General features: G+C 52.0%; 2 protein-coding genes across 3 annotated transcripts in view; one reads left to right on the forward strand and one right to left on the reverse strand.

Annotated features, from left to right (window-relative positions):
- LOC122379407 (fibulin-2-like) overlaps nt 1-15,655 on the reverse strand; it is a 222,546-nt gene that overhangs the window by 158,404 nt on the left and 48,487 nt on the right. The window lies entirely within an intron of this gene.
- On the forward strand, nt 254-3,642 carry LOC122379409. The gene is made up of 2 exons (XM_043361619.1): nt 254-542; nt 2,616-3,642. Exons 1-2 carry the CDS (start codon nt 254-256, stop codon nt 3,479-3,481), a joined length of 1,155 nt encoding a protein of 384 aa, XP_043217554.1. The 3' UTR covers nt 3,482-3,642.

The following is a 15,655-nucleotide window of genomic DNA, read 5'->3' on the forward strand; positions in this document are numbered from 1 at the left end:
CAGCGGGAGGCCCGAGTAGGTGGGCCAGGCCAGCCGGCAGCCATCCGGACGTATTTTGGGTGGTGTCTGACGGGCAGCGTGGCACAGCTTCTACCGGTCGGCTCCCGAGAAGTGCTGCATGTGGCCCACCGCTGTGAAGGCGAAGAGAAGCTGCAAGCTCTAGTGAGAGACTTCTGGTCTACCGAGGCCTTTGGAACAAGGTACAATATGTATGTAGCAGCCTCGCTCTCATGAAGATCGACTGGCGGAAGAGATGATGGAGTCCACCACCAAGTGGAGAGGTGACAGGTATGAAACCGGCCTTCTGTGGAAACCTGATTGCGCCCCCCTGCCCAATGACCGTAGCATGGCCCTGCGCCGCCTCGAATCTACGGAGAAGGCGCTCCGACGAGCACCAGAAAAGGCTGCAGCTTACCGCGACACTATGAGAGAGTATCTGGATAAAGGCTACGCCCGTCTGCTGACCGAAGAGGAACTACAGAAGCATCATCAGAGGTGCTGGTATTTGCCGCACCACGCGGTAACCAGCGCGAGCAAACCTGGTAAATTCCGGGTGGTCTCAACGAGAATTTGCTAACGGGCCCAGACCTGCTGAAACAAATCCCAGGAGTGCTGCTTCGCTTCCGCCAGCAGCCAGTGGCTCTTATCGCCGATATTGAGCAGATGTTCCTGCAGGTGGCGGTCCGAGAAGAGGATCAGCCGGCACTCCGGTTCCTGTGGCGGGATCTAGAGACAGACAGACCCCCGAGCACCTATCAAATGGACCGGGTCATCTTCGGAGCTCGCTCGTCACCCGCCTCAGCGAGTTTCGTATTGAAGAAGACCGCAGAAGAGAGGGCTGAAGACACTCCCGAGGGTCGTAAAGCAGCAGCCATCGTGGTAGAAGACTTCTACATGGACGACATGGTAACTTCAGTCAACAGCCCCGCCCAGGCGAAAACTATCGTAATCGAGGTGACAAAGCTGATTTCAAGAGGCGGGTTCCGGCTGCGAAAATGGCTCAGCAATGATAAGTCTGTCCTCGTCGGAATTCCTGTGCAGGAGCGGGCTCCCAGTACAGCTGACTTAGAGAAGACACTGCCAACTGAGAAGGTGTTGGGTGTCACCTGGGATGCCGAGCAGGATGAGATTAGCAGCACGGCGCCCAGTGAGCTGGCTAATGTGCGGCAGCCGGCAACGAAGCGAGGAATACTGCGCGTCGTGGCGTCTATTTTTGACCCACTCGGATTCACCTCGCCGTTTGTGCTTCTAGCCAAACTGCAGCTGCAAGCACTCTGGTCTTGCCAGCAAGGCTGGGATGACCCACTCACCACAGAGGAATCTGATCGATGGGCGGCATGGATGGAGGAGCTGCCCCGGCTGAGTGACACCAAGCTGCCACGATGGTATGGCGTTCAGGAAGAAGCCCCTCTGAGAAGAGATCTCCACGTCTTCTGTGACGGATCTGAAAAGGCTTTTGGAGCCGTGGCGTACCTGCGTCACGAGTACTCAGACGGAACCATTCACTGTGCGTTTGTCATGGGCAAGTGTAGAGTCGCACCGCTCAAGAAACTATCTATCGTACGCCTGGAAACTCAGGCAGCCGTGCTGGCTGTGCGTCTGGCAGCGTCGGTTGTCCAAGAGCTCACTGAAGAGGTGCACCGGGTGGTGTTTTGGAGTGACAGCCAGGTGGTTTTGAGCTACATAGCCAACGACAGCAAGAGATTCCACACATTTGTGGCAAACCGGATTGCTGAAATCCGTGACTTGACCGAGCCCAGCCAGTGGCGACACGTTCCTGGTGAGGTCAACCCAGCTGATGACTGCTCTCGCGGGCTAACGGCCTCTGCGCTCACTAAGGACAGCCGTTGGATCCGTGGGCCCGATTTCCTGTGGAGGCCAGAAACCTGCTGGCCGGCTGGTAGTGAGCAGCATAAGCTACCTGATGAGGATCCTGAAGTTAGAGTGGTGTTAGCTACTCAACACAAAGCCAGAGAGACAACCGCGGTCATTCCTGACCCAGAGCGATTCTCAAGCTGGCTGCGCTACAGGCGTGTAGTCGGCTGGACGCAGCGATTCCTGATCAACTTCGTGGCATCTCACTCGTTCGAAGATCGCCAGAACGACTTGAGAAGTGGTCCACTGTCGAGTGTCGGCTGATGAGCTGCAAGACGCGCAGAATCTTGTCATTCGGGAGGTGCAGCGTGGGGCGTTCACTCAAGAGCTTGTAGCGCTGAGAAGCGGAAGGTCCATCAGCACGAGTAGCTGTCTACTTATGCTCTCTCCAGTTCTTGATGAAGACGGCCTGCTTCGAGTCGGTGGGCGGCTGGTGAACGCCCCTCTGCCTGAGTCCGCCCGCCATCCGGTCATCCTGCCGCGGGACAGCCGCGTGACAGCTCTGATCGTGAAGGACGTCCACCAGAAGCTACTGCACGCCGGAGTCGAGCAGACACTGAACGATCTGCGACAGCTATTCTGGATACCCAGAGGGAGAGCAATGGTGAGGAGAGTCCTGCACAGCTGTCCGGTGTGTCGCCGGCGCCGCGCAAAACCGTGCCAGCCGAAGATGGCAGATCTGCCCCAGGCGCGGTTCGACACGCGGCACGTGTTCAGCAGCGTCGGTCTCGATTTTTTTGGTCCTATGCTCGTCAAGACGGGAGGACGGCATGAGAAGAGGTACGGACTGTTGGTGACGTGCCTCGCCACCCGGGCAGTGCACCTCGAGCTGTGCCACTCGCTCAGCACCGACAGCTTCCTCATGGCGTTCCGCAGATTCGTCTCAAGGCGAGGCAGACCGAAAGAGGTGTTCTCTGATAACGGGACGAATCTGCGAGCAGGAGAGAGGGAGATGCGTCGGCAGATCCAAGCATGGAACGTCCACGCCATCAGTGACCGCCTCGCACAAGATGGCATTAAGTGGCATTTTAACCCGCCAGGTGCGTGTCACATGGGAGGCGCCTGGGAGCGGCTAATATCCTCCGTTAAGCGTGCTCTGAGAGCAGTGCTGAGCCAGCTGACTGTCACGGACGAAGCGCTACAGACCGTGCTGACAGAAGTTGAGGCGGTGGTCAACGGTCGACCTCTGACCCATGTGTCCACAGAAGTGGATGATTTGGAGGCGATTACGCCGAACCATCTTCTGCTCGGCCGACGGGTAACTTGTCTGCCACCTGGCGTCTTCGACAACGGCGAGTCTGCGAGCAGGAGGATCTGGCGACAAACACAAACTCTGACAGACCAGTTCTGGGCCAGATGGCTGAAGGAATATGTCCCCAGCCTGACCTGTCGCCGCAAGTGGACAAGAGACATGCGGAACTTGGCGCCCGGCGACCTGGTTTTGATCGCAGAAGATAACGTGCCGCGGGGTCAGTGGCCCCTCGGCAGAGTGATCGAAGTGATGCCCGGCCCTGACGGCCGGGTGAGGTCAGCTCGTCTGCGCGCTCGTGGTGGTACAGTGCACCGACCGGCCACCAAGATATGCCTTCTCGAGGAGGCGAGATAACTGCTGACGGTGTCCAGTGATACCGGCGTCTCACGCGCGCGTGCGCGTGGAGGGGGGAGGATGTTCTGTCCGAACAAAGTCCATATTAGAACGATGGCGCGAGACAAAAGGCGCATGAAAAATGAAATGTGTTACACTGATGAAGAATGTGAAGAAATGATAACGGGGGAAAAAAAGGAATTTGAAATTTGGCTCAAAACTTGGTTCATTGTGGTATTGTTATTGCTTTGGCTCGACGAATGAATGAAATGTTTGCTTGCGTTTCCGTTTTTTCTTGATTGGAAAGATCCGGCACTTTTGTTTAATGTTGCAGACACAACATAGGGCCTTGGTATCGTGCGGATCGTGCGGATCGTGTGGGAGTCTGCGTCCGCCATTACTGCCGGCGGCGATAGATAAGAACGAAATAAATACTTTTTAGTTTTTACGCTTGAAGAGACGTTAAATGTAGTTTAAAACATCTCTCTAATTCAATAATTTAGTTTGAATAGTCGGGTCTGGCTGTTCCGTGAAGTGATTCAACATTTCGGCTTGATTGGAGCAGCATGGCGGCGGAAACCATTCTCGGCCGTGGAAGGTACGCGCTTTTGAAAATGCGTGGAAAAATAGACAATCATGTCAAATTGTCCTGAAAAGTAACCTACAACCTAAAAGTGAGTATTGTGAATGCTGTGCATCGGTTTTCTTGAAAATCGGTTCGTTGAACTTAACAGAAATTCATTGGTAAGATATCTATGTACCATCTCTGGAGTCGCCGGTAAATCAAATCGCCGGTCACCACGAGGCTTGCCGGCTGCGTCTGAATAGGCTGGCGCACAGATGACGTCATCTGAGGAAAGCGCGTTGATTGGCCGCCATGAACGGACGAGATCTATAAAGAGGGAAATTAATACTTTTCATGCTTCAAAAGATGTTAAATGTAGTTAAAACATTTCTTTAATTTAAGCATCAAATTAACATTATCGGGTAAGGCTTTTTCGTGCAATAAAATTAATACTTTGATGTAATTGACGCACCTGAACGACTCAATGATTTTTCGTATGGTATCTTCTAAGTGGAAGTACCTACATTGATTGTGTTAATCAAGGTTATTTATTTAAAGTATGCTACTGATAAGGTAAGTTATATCAAATATGTTAGCACAAACCTTCCACTAGACAGCAGCAAGAAAAGCAGCAGCACAGCGAGTTCCCCACACGATGTCAACTGTACGATACGATCTAGACAAAAGATAAACTCAATCCATCTTTCGACGGAACGCACTACGACGTACGATCTGCTGCTTCCGAACGTCGTGCACAGTCACGTTTTTTTTTCCCGGTTCTCACTGCACACATCGATTACCATCGCGGCGATCGGGAAACGGGCGAGCCGATCCTCATCCCATCACCATACGATCACGATACGATCACCATACGATCCGCCAAACGATCGAAAAACGGCAGTCAGAACCGGGCTTAAAGGAAATAGTTCACTTTTTAACATGGGTTTTGAACTGGAATAGCAGTTCCGTAGCTTGGGCTGAGACGAGCATAAATCAGGAGCTTTTACAGCCCAACGATCACCCTAGGCAAAGATATTCTATTTCTCGTCCCGAAAAAGGTGTCTTGCGTTGAGGATGTGTGCCTTGCATATATTTCCATCCAGTATGAAAAGAGCATGGGTCCCGAAAATTATTCAGAAACTAGAGAAATTATCTACGAGAACTCTAGAGAAATTCTCGTACTGATCAATTAGGACATTCAGGGGAACATTATCAGATCGAGCAGATCGCCCAAATGCCGGTGGCTGCGATAATTTCTCTGTTTCTGAAGAATTTTCGGGACCCATGCTCTTTTCATACTGGATCGCGTGTGCCTTACAGAAACTGAAAAGTTCTTCCTATATCAAAATATAGAAAATAATCTTTTGTTATAAAAAGGTTTTATTTTCTTTGCTGATTATTTTGAACATAAAAAATCATAAATCCGTTGCAAAAAAAATAATTTCGTGAAAGTGAACTATTTCCTTTAAGCCGTCGGGTGTTTAAAATCGTTGAAATCGACAAAATTTGATATTTGATTAACTCTGGTGACTTGCCCTTTGCCCTGACCTTAAAATGACCGAGTGTTTTCCTCCTTATTTTTGACGCTCTTTCGATTGCCGCTTACCGCGTGTCGCTAAGTGGCCCAGGAGCCGAGTTAGACGGAGGGGCGTGAAACGCCCCCCCCCCCCCCTCCCCAGCACACGACGGAAAGTTCATGCCACCAACATCTTGAAGGAACTGGGCCTAATATTTTCACAGCAAACGTAAGAAAATGTTTAATATGTTGTGCAAAAAAAGTCATCTCTTTTATGAAATATTTGCGAAACCCTCAACCTCATCCCCATTATTGCCGAGCTCCCAATTCGACGACCATAAAAAGTCACCATCCCGTCAGCGTGGGTTTATCATAAGGATGCTAAGATTTAATTTCCAATCCGAAGCTGAGATGATGGAAAGCAAATTTACATTTTACATACGAAACAAGCTGACACAACCAAATATTTCCTCTCTCGCTCCCTCTCACTGCTTTACCCATTACCCTCTTTCTCATTTTACCCTCCCTGGTTTTCCTTTTCTGTCTCTCTTTTCTCTCCTCCCGTCCTTATCCCTTCCCTCCAGTCTTTCTTAGCTCTCTCTCTCTCTCTCTCTCTCTCTCTCTCTCTCTCTCTCTCTCTCTCTCTCTCTCTCTCTCTCTCTCTCTCTCTCTCTCTCTCTCTCTCTCTCTCTCTCTCTCTCTCTCTCTCTCTCTCTCTCTCTCTCTCTCTCTCTCTCTCTCTCTCTCTCTCTCTCTCTCTCTCTCTCTCTCTCTCTCTCTCTCTCTCTCTCTCTCTCTCTCTCTCTCTCTCTCTCTCTCTCTCTCTCTCTCTCTCTCTCTCTCTCTCTCTCTCTCTCTCTCTCTCTCTCTCTCTCTCTCTCTCTCTCTCTCTCTCTCTCTCTCTCTCTCTCTCTCTCTCTCTCTCTCTCTCTCTCTCTCTCTCTCTCTCTCTCTCTCTCCTCTCTCTCTCTCTCTCTCTCTCTCTCTCTCTCTCTCTCTCTCTCTCTCTCTCTCTCTCTCTCTCTCTCTCTCTCTCTCTCTCTCTCTCTCTCTCTCTCTCTCTCTCTCTCTCTCTCTCTCTCTCTCTCTCTCTCTCTCTCTCTCTCTCTCTCTCTCTCTCTCTCTCTCTCTCTCTCTCTCTCTCTCTCTCTCTCTCTCTCTCTCTCTCTCTCTCTCTCTCTCTCTCTCTCTCTCTCTCTCTCTCTCTCTCTCTCTCACTCTCTATCTCTCTATCTCTCTATCCTCTATCTCTCTATCTCTCTCTATCTTTCTCTTTCTCTCTCTCTCTATCTCTCTCTATCTCTCTCTATCTCTCTCTCTCTCTCTCTCTCTCTCTCTCTCTCTCTCTCTCTCTCTCTCTATCTCTCTCTTTCCCCTCTCTCTCCCTCTCTCTCCCTCTCCCTCTCTCTCTCTCTCCCTCTTTCCTCTCAATATTCTCGACTGCCACAGCGTTGTAGGACTTGTTTCCAGACAGGTCCAGGCGCTCCCCACTCCGCAGGCCCCAGCCCACACGGCTCAACCGCCCAAACACCCTCCGGCGGATGACCTCTGACCTCGGCGATCTGACCCCAGCCGACCGGTCGCGTCCCTCTCCACGCCTCCGCCCCGCTTCCCCCACACAGCTGCGTAGTAGTAGTAGCGTGTGCAAAGGTGACGTGACATTGTTTACTTCTGTGGTTTGTTCGGCTGACAGGAGATGGCACTAGTGGTCTGTGGATCAGAGGCGGGGCTAGGTTCTGCGTCTTCTTGGGGCACACTTAAGGGCAGAAAAGAGGTTTTTTTGGCTCCCCATCCCAAAATGCTTCGAATATACAAAAACAAGTTAAATATTCGAAAATCGGAGGACCAAACGGATCGTTTGACGTATCTTGCTCAACTGAGAATTGATCGGTCTTCAAAATAAGGAACAAAAACGAGGTGATTAGTAGCAAGTGCTGGTGACTGTACCTTCCACGGCCGAAAATGGTTTCCGCCGCCATGCTGCTCCAATCAAGCCGAAATGTTGATTAACTTCATGGAGCACCCAGACCCGACTATTCAAACTAAATTATTGAATTAAAGAGATGTTTTAAAATATATTTAACGTCTCTTCAAGCGTAAAAAGTATTTATTTCGTTCTTATCTATCGCCGCCGGCGTAATGGCGGATGCAGACTCCCACACGATACGCACGATCCGCACGATACCATCTACCAGTTACCAGATCGTATCGGGCCTAGAGATTTTTATCTTTTTCCGCCAGCCTCGCTCACCATACGATCACCATACGCTTACCATCCGCTCCGATCGATTTCAGCAATCAGAACTGGGCTTAAGAGCTTCGGTCCATGACGTAAACTTATCGTTGGCATACAGTAAAATACATACCAAACTCGGCCTAGATAACACCTGGTGTTTAGGCGATGCCATTATTCCTGCCATGAGTGTTTTCTCGAGTGAAAAGTGTATTTTCCCGAGTGAGAGGTTTGTTAAAACACAGTGTATGTTATGGGCGCACGAGTTATGCTTTTTCGGTGACATATTTTGGGAAGAAATAAAGGATTCGAAAGGGTTTTGGAATCAAAAAAGGACTTTCATTTTATGTAGTAAAAATGGAATATTAAAACAATTATTCTATTTAATCGCCGCCGCCGCCGCCGACGTCGCCAGAACACCTGGTCCTCCGGGCCGGATCCTAGGAATCCAAGATTGAATTAAGATGGAAAAACTACGAAAAGAAGTAAGGGTAAAGAAGGCCCTGTATACCCGCAGTCTGACTTCTTTGGACAGGTTAGTAGAAGAGAGAGCAGCTGAGATAGAGATCAGTTTATGTAGGTATTGATAGTGTTAAGGAGAAAAAGGCGTCTTTGAGTGCAAGCTACGAAAAACTGCTGACAGCTATTGGTGAAGATGAGTTCGAAACCGAAATGGACAGCTATACCGAACTGGAGTCACTTGAACGGGCAAGCCTCAGTCAAGCCAGGCAGCTACTGAGCAACAGCAGAGAGACTACGCCCGTCGAGCCCCCACCGCAAACATACCATCAGCATCTAGAGAAAATCGAAATTCCAACTTTCCATGGAGACCCGCGTCGTTATCCGGAATTCATCGCAGGCCGCAGCGGCCGCAGCCTTTAACGTGTTCATAGACGGAAACACAAGCATGAATGTGATGGAGAAAATGCTGCGACTGAAAGGGAAACTGCGTGGCCCCGCACTACAAGCGGTAGGAAGCCTGGGGTTCACGGAAAACGAATATAGGTCGGCTCTGGCAATACTTGAACAACGGTTCGGTGGCCGAGATCGCCTCGTTCAAGAGAGCCTGCGCGGACTTCATCAGCTCTCAGTGGTGACTGGCGAAGCAGCTGCCCTTAGAGCGTTTGCTGATGGAGTGACATCTATAACAAAACAGCTGCAGAGTCTAGAGGATACGGACAACATAAAATCCGACACCCTTTTTCGTGAAGTTATTGGAAAGCTGCCAGCTAAGGAGCGGGATGCGTTTTTTGAGGAGTGTTTCATAAACGCTTGGCCGCAAAATCTGGGGCCGGATTCACGTCGATCATTTTCGTAAGAATTTTCTTAAGTTTGACCTACTTCTTAAGTAAATTTTTTTAATCACGTGAACTACGTCGATAAAAACTTGAGAAGTGTCGACGTGAATACCAAATTATACTTACGGAAGAAAAGCGACTTACGAAGTCGACGTGAATACGGCCCCTGCTGTCTCTCGAGCCGTGGCTGCAACGCCGGGCTGCGGTACACTGCATGAGTGCCGAGTACGCCAAGAACGGTCCTCATGTGAAGCCGAGTCGGCACACCAAAACAGGAGAACAAGGCAGCGGTTCAGCAATGCCCGCAAGAACCTTTGCTACCAAGAGAGCCGCCGAGTGTTGCGTCTGTAGACAGGGCTGCCGCGCCCTGGAGCACTGTCCTGCATTTTTTAATGCGGACTTAAACACTCGATGGGAGATCGTGAAAAGAGAAGGACTCTGTTTCACCTGTCTCCGTCGAGGACATCGGACGGCAGACTGCGACAGAAGAGGCCGCTGCGTCTGCGGAAGGGTCCATCACCAATCACTGTGCGGCCGAGAGGGAGCCAGCGCCAGCGCTTCTCAGCCGCCACCGCCGCCGCCGCCGCCGCCGCCGAGGGTGACAACCACCGGTGGACTGCACCGCTGCGCCCGGCGCCGTGTAGCCCTGCGCACGCTGCCCGTGATGGTGAACCTCGGTGAACGGCAGATGCTCGTGAATGCCTTCCTGGACGGCGGATCCGACACAAGTTACATCCGAGAAGACGTGGCGCACGCGCTGGGAGCTATCTGGAACGAAGAAAATCTTCAGATTGCAACTCTGGGAGGAGCTGTCATGAACCAAAAGACAACCGAAGTCAGCATCAGTGTCGGTACCGCCAATGACGGCAATGGCATCACAAGAATGCAAGCATGGACTCTTCCGGTCGTCTGCGAAGAGCTCGAGATGATTATCTGGGAAGATGACAAGGAGAAATGGAGCCATCTACAAGATATTGACTTCAAGAAACCTGCTGACTCTGAAGTGGTTGACCTACTCATCGGTAGCGATTATCCAGAATTGCACGAAGTTCTGGAGCGCCGGACTGGCCTGCCGCACACTCCAGTGGCAGAGCGGACACCACTGGGCTGGGTCTGCGTGGGGCCCGTGGGGTCCACAGCTCCACCGCCAGCACGCCGGCCCCGTGTCGGAGCACGCGCTTCAGCCGTAGTAAACGAACAGGAGCTGCTCAGAAGATTTTGGGAAGTCGATGAACTGGTCACGACAAAGCATGAGACATTGTCAAATGAAGAAAAAATCGCTGAAGAAAAAGCCAGCCAGTCACTGAGATACGAAGCCGGTCGCTATGAGATCGGTATTCCATGGAAAGACGAGCGGCCAAGCTTGCCCGACAACAAGACGGTGGCGTTGGCACGACTCAGGTCTTAAGAGAAAACTCTGAGCAAGAACCCAGAGCTGATGCGCAAGTACCAGGCCAAGATGGATGAAAACCTGACGAAGGGATACGTGCGCAAAGTCACAGAAGAAGACCGGATACAGCCAGCGTGGTACCTACCTCATTTTCCGGTTGTGCGTGAAGATAAGGAGACCACTAAAGTGCGAATCGTCATGGACGCCGCGGCTCAACACGGCGGGCGCAGTATCAACACGGAGATGCTACCCGGGCCGAAACTGCAACAAGATATTGTTGATCTCTTGATCAAGTTCCGCGAAAAACCTTACGCCTTGATCGGCGACATCAAAGAAATGTTCAGCCAGATCAGCCTGGCAGACGAAGACCGCCGCTTCCATCGCTTCCTGTGGAGGAATGTGGAAGAAACAGAAGAGCCTGCCGTATACGAAGCAGTCAGACTGGTGTTCGGTGACTGCGCTTCACCGTCCTTGGCCCAAAAGGTTTTGCTTCATCATGCTGAAATGATGCAAGAGAAGTATCCTAAGGCGGCCGAGGTGCTGAAGACGGGCATGTATGTAGACGACATCATGACTGGAGCCAACAGCGAGGCAGAAGCTGATGCGCTGCGGCTCGAGTTGACCGCTTGTCTACAGGAATGTGGTTTCTCTGTCCGGCGCTGGTGCTCAAACAGTCCCGCCGTCCTGAAAGATGTTCCCGTGGAAGATCAAGTGTGCAACTTTGGTCCAAAAGGAAACTCCCGACCACGAAGACGCTTGGAATACTGTGGGACGCAGAAAAGGACTCCTTCGTCTACACATTCAAGCCCATCGAAAACGTTAGCTTCACCAAGAGAGGGGTGCTATCGAAACTCGCCTCAGTATTCGATCCCCTAGGTCCACTATCACCCTTCGTAGTCCGAGCCAAGATCGGCCTTCAGATGTGCTGGCGTCAAGGTCTGGACTGGGACCAGCCGATGTCAGGCGACCTGTTGAAGTCGTGGAAGCACTGGATGGAAGAGCTACAACAGCTCCAACTGGGGCTGCCGCGCTGCTTTATGGAAAAAGAGACAGATGTGAGAGAGAAATCTGTTCACATACTCACAGACGCTTCAGAACAGGCGTATGGCGCTGTGGCTTTTTTTTTGTGCCCGACCCGGGCTTTTTGTCGTTAGTAGCATACATTCATACTGGGTTAGTACGCTATATACACGGCAGTGGTACGAATCGTTTTCGGCACCCGCTACGCGGGACAGCCTTGACCGCACGCTTCCTGTCACGCACCCCAGGTGGCACCGCACTGGTGCGCACGCTGGGGCTATCCCGATTTCTCGGGCCCGGCAGGTCAGAGGGCTGCTCCGGGACATGAAGCGAGGCCGTGCCCTCGGGACATGTCACCGGACCGAAGGATCTGTTTAAAGGCGGATCAGGCCCGTGTACCTGCGGCCGGGGGCGCTGGCTGGCACAGCGGTAATCCCCACGACCGAGCGAACACTCCCCAGTTACTGCCATCTCCTGGGTAGGAGCCGGCCGAGGAAAACGCTGCCAGAGGTCAGCTTTGATCCAAGGACCTCCCACACCAATCGTGGACGCACTTGCCAACTGCGCCACAGGGGTGGTGCGATGGCGCTGTGGCTTACCTGCGCGTGGACTATGAAGATAGCACGACGAGTGTGTCCTTTGTGGCTGCCAAAACTCGGGTCACACCGTTACGGGCCGTCAGCATCCCTCGTTTGGAGCTTCTGGCGACCTGTCTCGGTCTACAGCTGAGCCAGAAGATCGCTATCTCCCTGCAGATCCCGACCGAACAGCACACGTTCTGGACCGACAGCATGACTACAGTCTGTACTGGATCCGTGGAGACTCAAGGCGCTACAAGTCATTCGTCGCGAACCGTGTGGGAGAAATTCAGTCAAAAACCTGCCCGATGCAATGGCGGCACGTGCCCGGCAGGAAAAACAGCGCTGACGACTGTTCCCGCGGGATACACGCTTCGGAACTCACCTGCGACAGTCGCTGGATCAGAGGGCCTCGGTTCTTACGAGAGCCGAAAGAAAACTGGCCAGTCACTCCTCTGACCACCCCATCGCCAGAAGCAATGGGGTGGAAGGAAAAGAGAGTGACCATGTCTTTTCCAGCCCGAAGCAGCCAGAAAAAATGTGATCAGGGCTGAAGACTTTTCGTCTTGGACGCGACTGCTGGCTGTCACGGCATGGGTCCACAGATTAATAAAAAACTGTAAAGCAGCCGCCGCCGACCGTAAAAGTGGCCCACTGACACTATCCGAGCTCCAGGTGGCAGAACGGTTGTGGATAAAACAGGCCCAAGAAGACTGTTTTCGAGAGGAACGCGAGTGTCTGGCAAGAGACAAACAAGTGCACCCAAGCAGCAAAATACGCGATATGCAGCCGTTCGTATCGGAAGATACCGTGCTGAGAGTGGGTGGCCGTCTGGCTGAGTCCAACTTGCCATATGATGCCAAACATCCCATCATTTTGCCGAGGCAGCACGCCGTGACAACCTTGGTGATCCAAGAAGTACACGAGAGAACCCGTCACGCAGGAGTAAACCACGTCCTGGCTGACACAAGGACGCGGTTTTGGATCGTTAATGGGCGAGAGGCTGTAAAAACTTACGACAGAGGATGTCTCTTCTGCAACAAGCGGAGAGCTAAGCCGGCAACCCAGGTCATGGCGCCTTTACCGGGGTCTGGCGTCCGAGTACCTCTGCGGGCTTTCTCGCACTGCGGCATTGATCTTTTCGGCACATTCTTCACTAGAGTTAGCCGCAGAACCACAGCGAAACGCTACGGCTGCATCTTCACATGTTTGAGTTCGCGGGCAGTACATCTGGAGATGGTCAGCTCTTTGGAAGCTGATAGTTTTCTCCTGGCATTTTCAAGAATGACCGCTCGGCGCGGCCGCCCTCTTGAAGTTACAAGCGACAATGGAACCAACTTCATTCGTGCAGAAAAGGAGCTCGCCAGTCTGTTTCAGCCAGAGGACCGAGACAAGATAGCAGACGCCATGACTCGAACAGGAATCCGCTGGCACTGGAACCCGCCTCATGCTCCCCATCACGGCGGCGTGTTCGAATCATTGATCAAGTCAGCCAAACGGGCCATCAGGGCCATCATCGGTAACGCAATGCTCAGGGACGAGGAGCTCCAGACGGCACTCGCAGAAGTACAGAGTCTGCTGAACGCCCGACCACTGACCTATACCAGCTCAGACAGCAGAGACCAGGGCTGGAGAAATGATTTCAGAGGTGGGGGGGACTAGGCCTCGAGGGGCCCTCAAGGAAAAGGGCCCCAAGTGTCTCAAAGGGCCCAAAATCATATTACCTTCCAAGGGCGGATCTAGGGAAACGTTTGGGAGGGGGTCACAAGTCGGCCGACATGCCGGGTCTGATGGATGAATTCTGACGACCGGGGGGGGGGGGGTAGGGAGCGAGTATGTCGAGATCAAATGACATTTGATCTTCGTCGTTTCTAAGATTAAGTTTTATCATTATTAGTCACTCGGCTCAGTAGTTTCAGTTAGTGAAACCCACCTATACAGGGGCGTCGCTACGGATTTTTTACTGGGGGGGGGGGATCGACGTACTTAAAAACCCAGAAGTAGATATAGTTACCTCACTTTTAGCCTAATGCAATAGTAGCATATAGTCATGATCTCTCTTATTGACCTGTTAAGGAATCGGCGGCGCGAAGCGCCGCAAAAATTTGCAAAAAAAATTGTAAAAACACAGCTCTAAAACACAAACATTACAACCCTTATAGCATGCTATAAAAATATATAAAACCGTTTTGACTCCGGCGTTTTGACTCCGGCTTAGTACAAGCCGGAGTTCCTTCACAGTACACATATGAATTCCGATTCAATTTGACACGGTTGATGTTATTACATCAATATTGATTGGTGTATGGCGCCGAGAAAATTTGCAAAAGTATTTGTCAAAACACAGCTCCAAAACACAATTTTTACCACCCTTTGAGCATGGCAGTACAAACCGGAGTTCCTTCACAGTTACACATATGAGTTCTAATTCAATTTGTCACGGTTGATTGGTGTAATTACAGTCATGATTTCGTATTGACCAGTACGTACATGAATCGGCGGCGCGAAGCGCCGCGAAAAATTTGCAAAAAGATTTGTCAAAACACAGAGGGGGGCGGCCTCCTCTCTACAGAGGACCACCTCTCTACTGCGGGCCTCCTCTTTTCGCAAGGCCTCCTAACTACAGAAGGCCTCCTCTCTACAGAGGTCTTCCTCTCTACCGAGGGTCTCTCCCTTTCAGAGGGCCTCCTTTACAGAGGGCCTCCTCTCTTCAAAGAACCTCCTCTCTACAGAGGACCTCATCTCTGCAAAGGGCCTCCTCTCTTCAGAGGGCCTCCTCTCCACTGAGGCGCGAGTCCTCCTCTCTACAGAGGGCCTCCTCTCTACTGAGGAAGTCCTCCTCTCTACAGAGGGCCTCCTCTCTACAGCGGGTCTCCTCTCTACAGCGGGTCTCCTCTCTTCAGAGGGCCTTCTGCTTTCAGGCGGTCTCCTTTCCACAGAGGGCCTCCTCTCTATACAGGGCCTCCTCTCTACATAGAGCCTTCTCTCTACGGGGGGCCTCCTCTCTACAGAGGGCCTCCTACCTACTGAGGGCCTCCTCTCTACTGAGGAGTCAGAGGGGCCCTAGCGGTCAGACACAGGCACTAGCGGGCGGTTATTCAGGAAGTAAGAAGGAAGGAGAAGGAGGCCTCAGGAAGTAAGAAGGACCCTAGCTGTCAGGCTGGTCAGAGGGCCCTGAATGTCCTGATGTGATTTTTTGGATTCCCGTGAATTTCTTACGCCTCCGACGTGATTTTGGCCCCCGTGGGCCTTCGGCGCCCCACGGGGGCCTCCTGAAACCCCAATGGGGGCGCCCCGTCCCCCCTTGGGTACGTCCCTGGGGCCCACACCGGTCTCCGAAGGTCCAAATTGCCTCTTGAATCTCATACTGTCCAGTGGCCCGATGGTCTTATGATGGCCTTTGAGGTTTCTCACCGGCTTCAGAGGGCTCACATCGACCTATGAGGATCCCGCGCTGGCCTCCGAGGGCGCAAAATGTAAGAAGGTAAGCATGCCGCGTAAGTAATGCATAAGTATTCCGGCATCTGAGGGACTCCGACTGCTTTTTGGGTGCCTACCGCCTCATACCGGTGAAATGAGGGTCCCTGACACCCTA

This window comes from Amphibalanus amphitrite, unplaced genomic scaffold (assembly GCF_019059575.1).
Source record: "Amphibalanus amphitrite isolate SeventyFive unplaced genomic scaffold, NRLGWU_Aamphi_draft 000077F_arrow, whole genome shotgun sequence".
Lineage (NCBI taxonomy): Eukaryota > Metazoa > Arthropoda > Thecostraca > Balanomorpha > Balanidae > Amphibalanus > Amphibalanus amphitrite.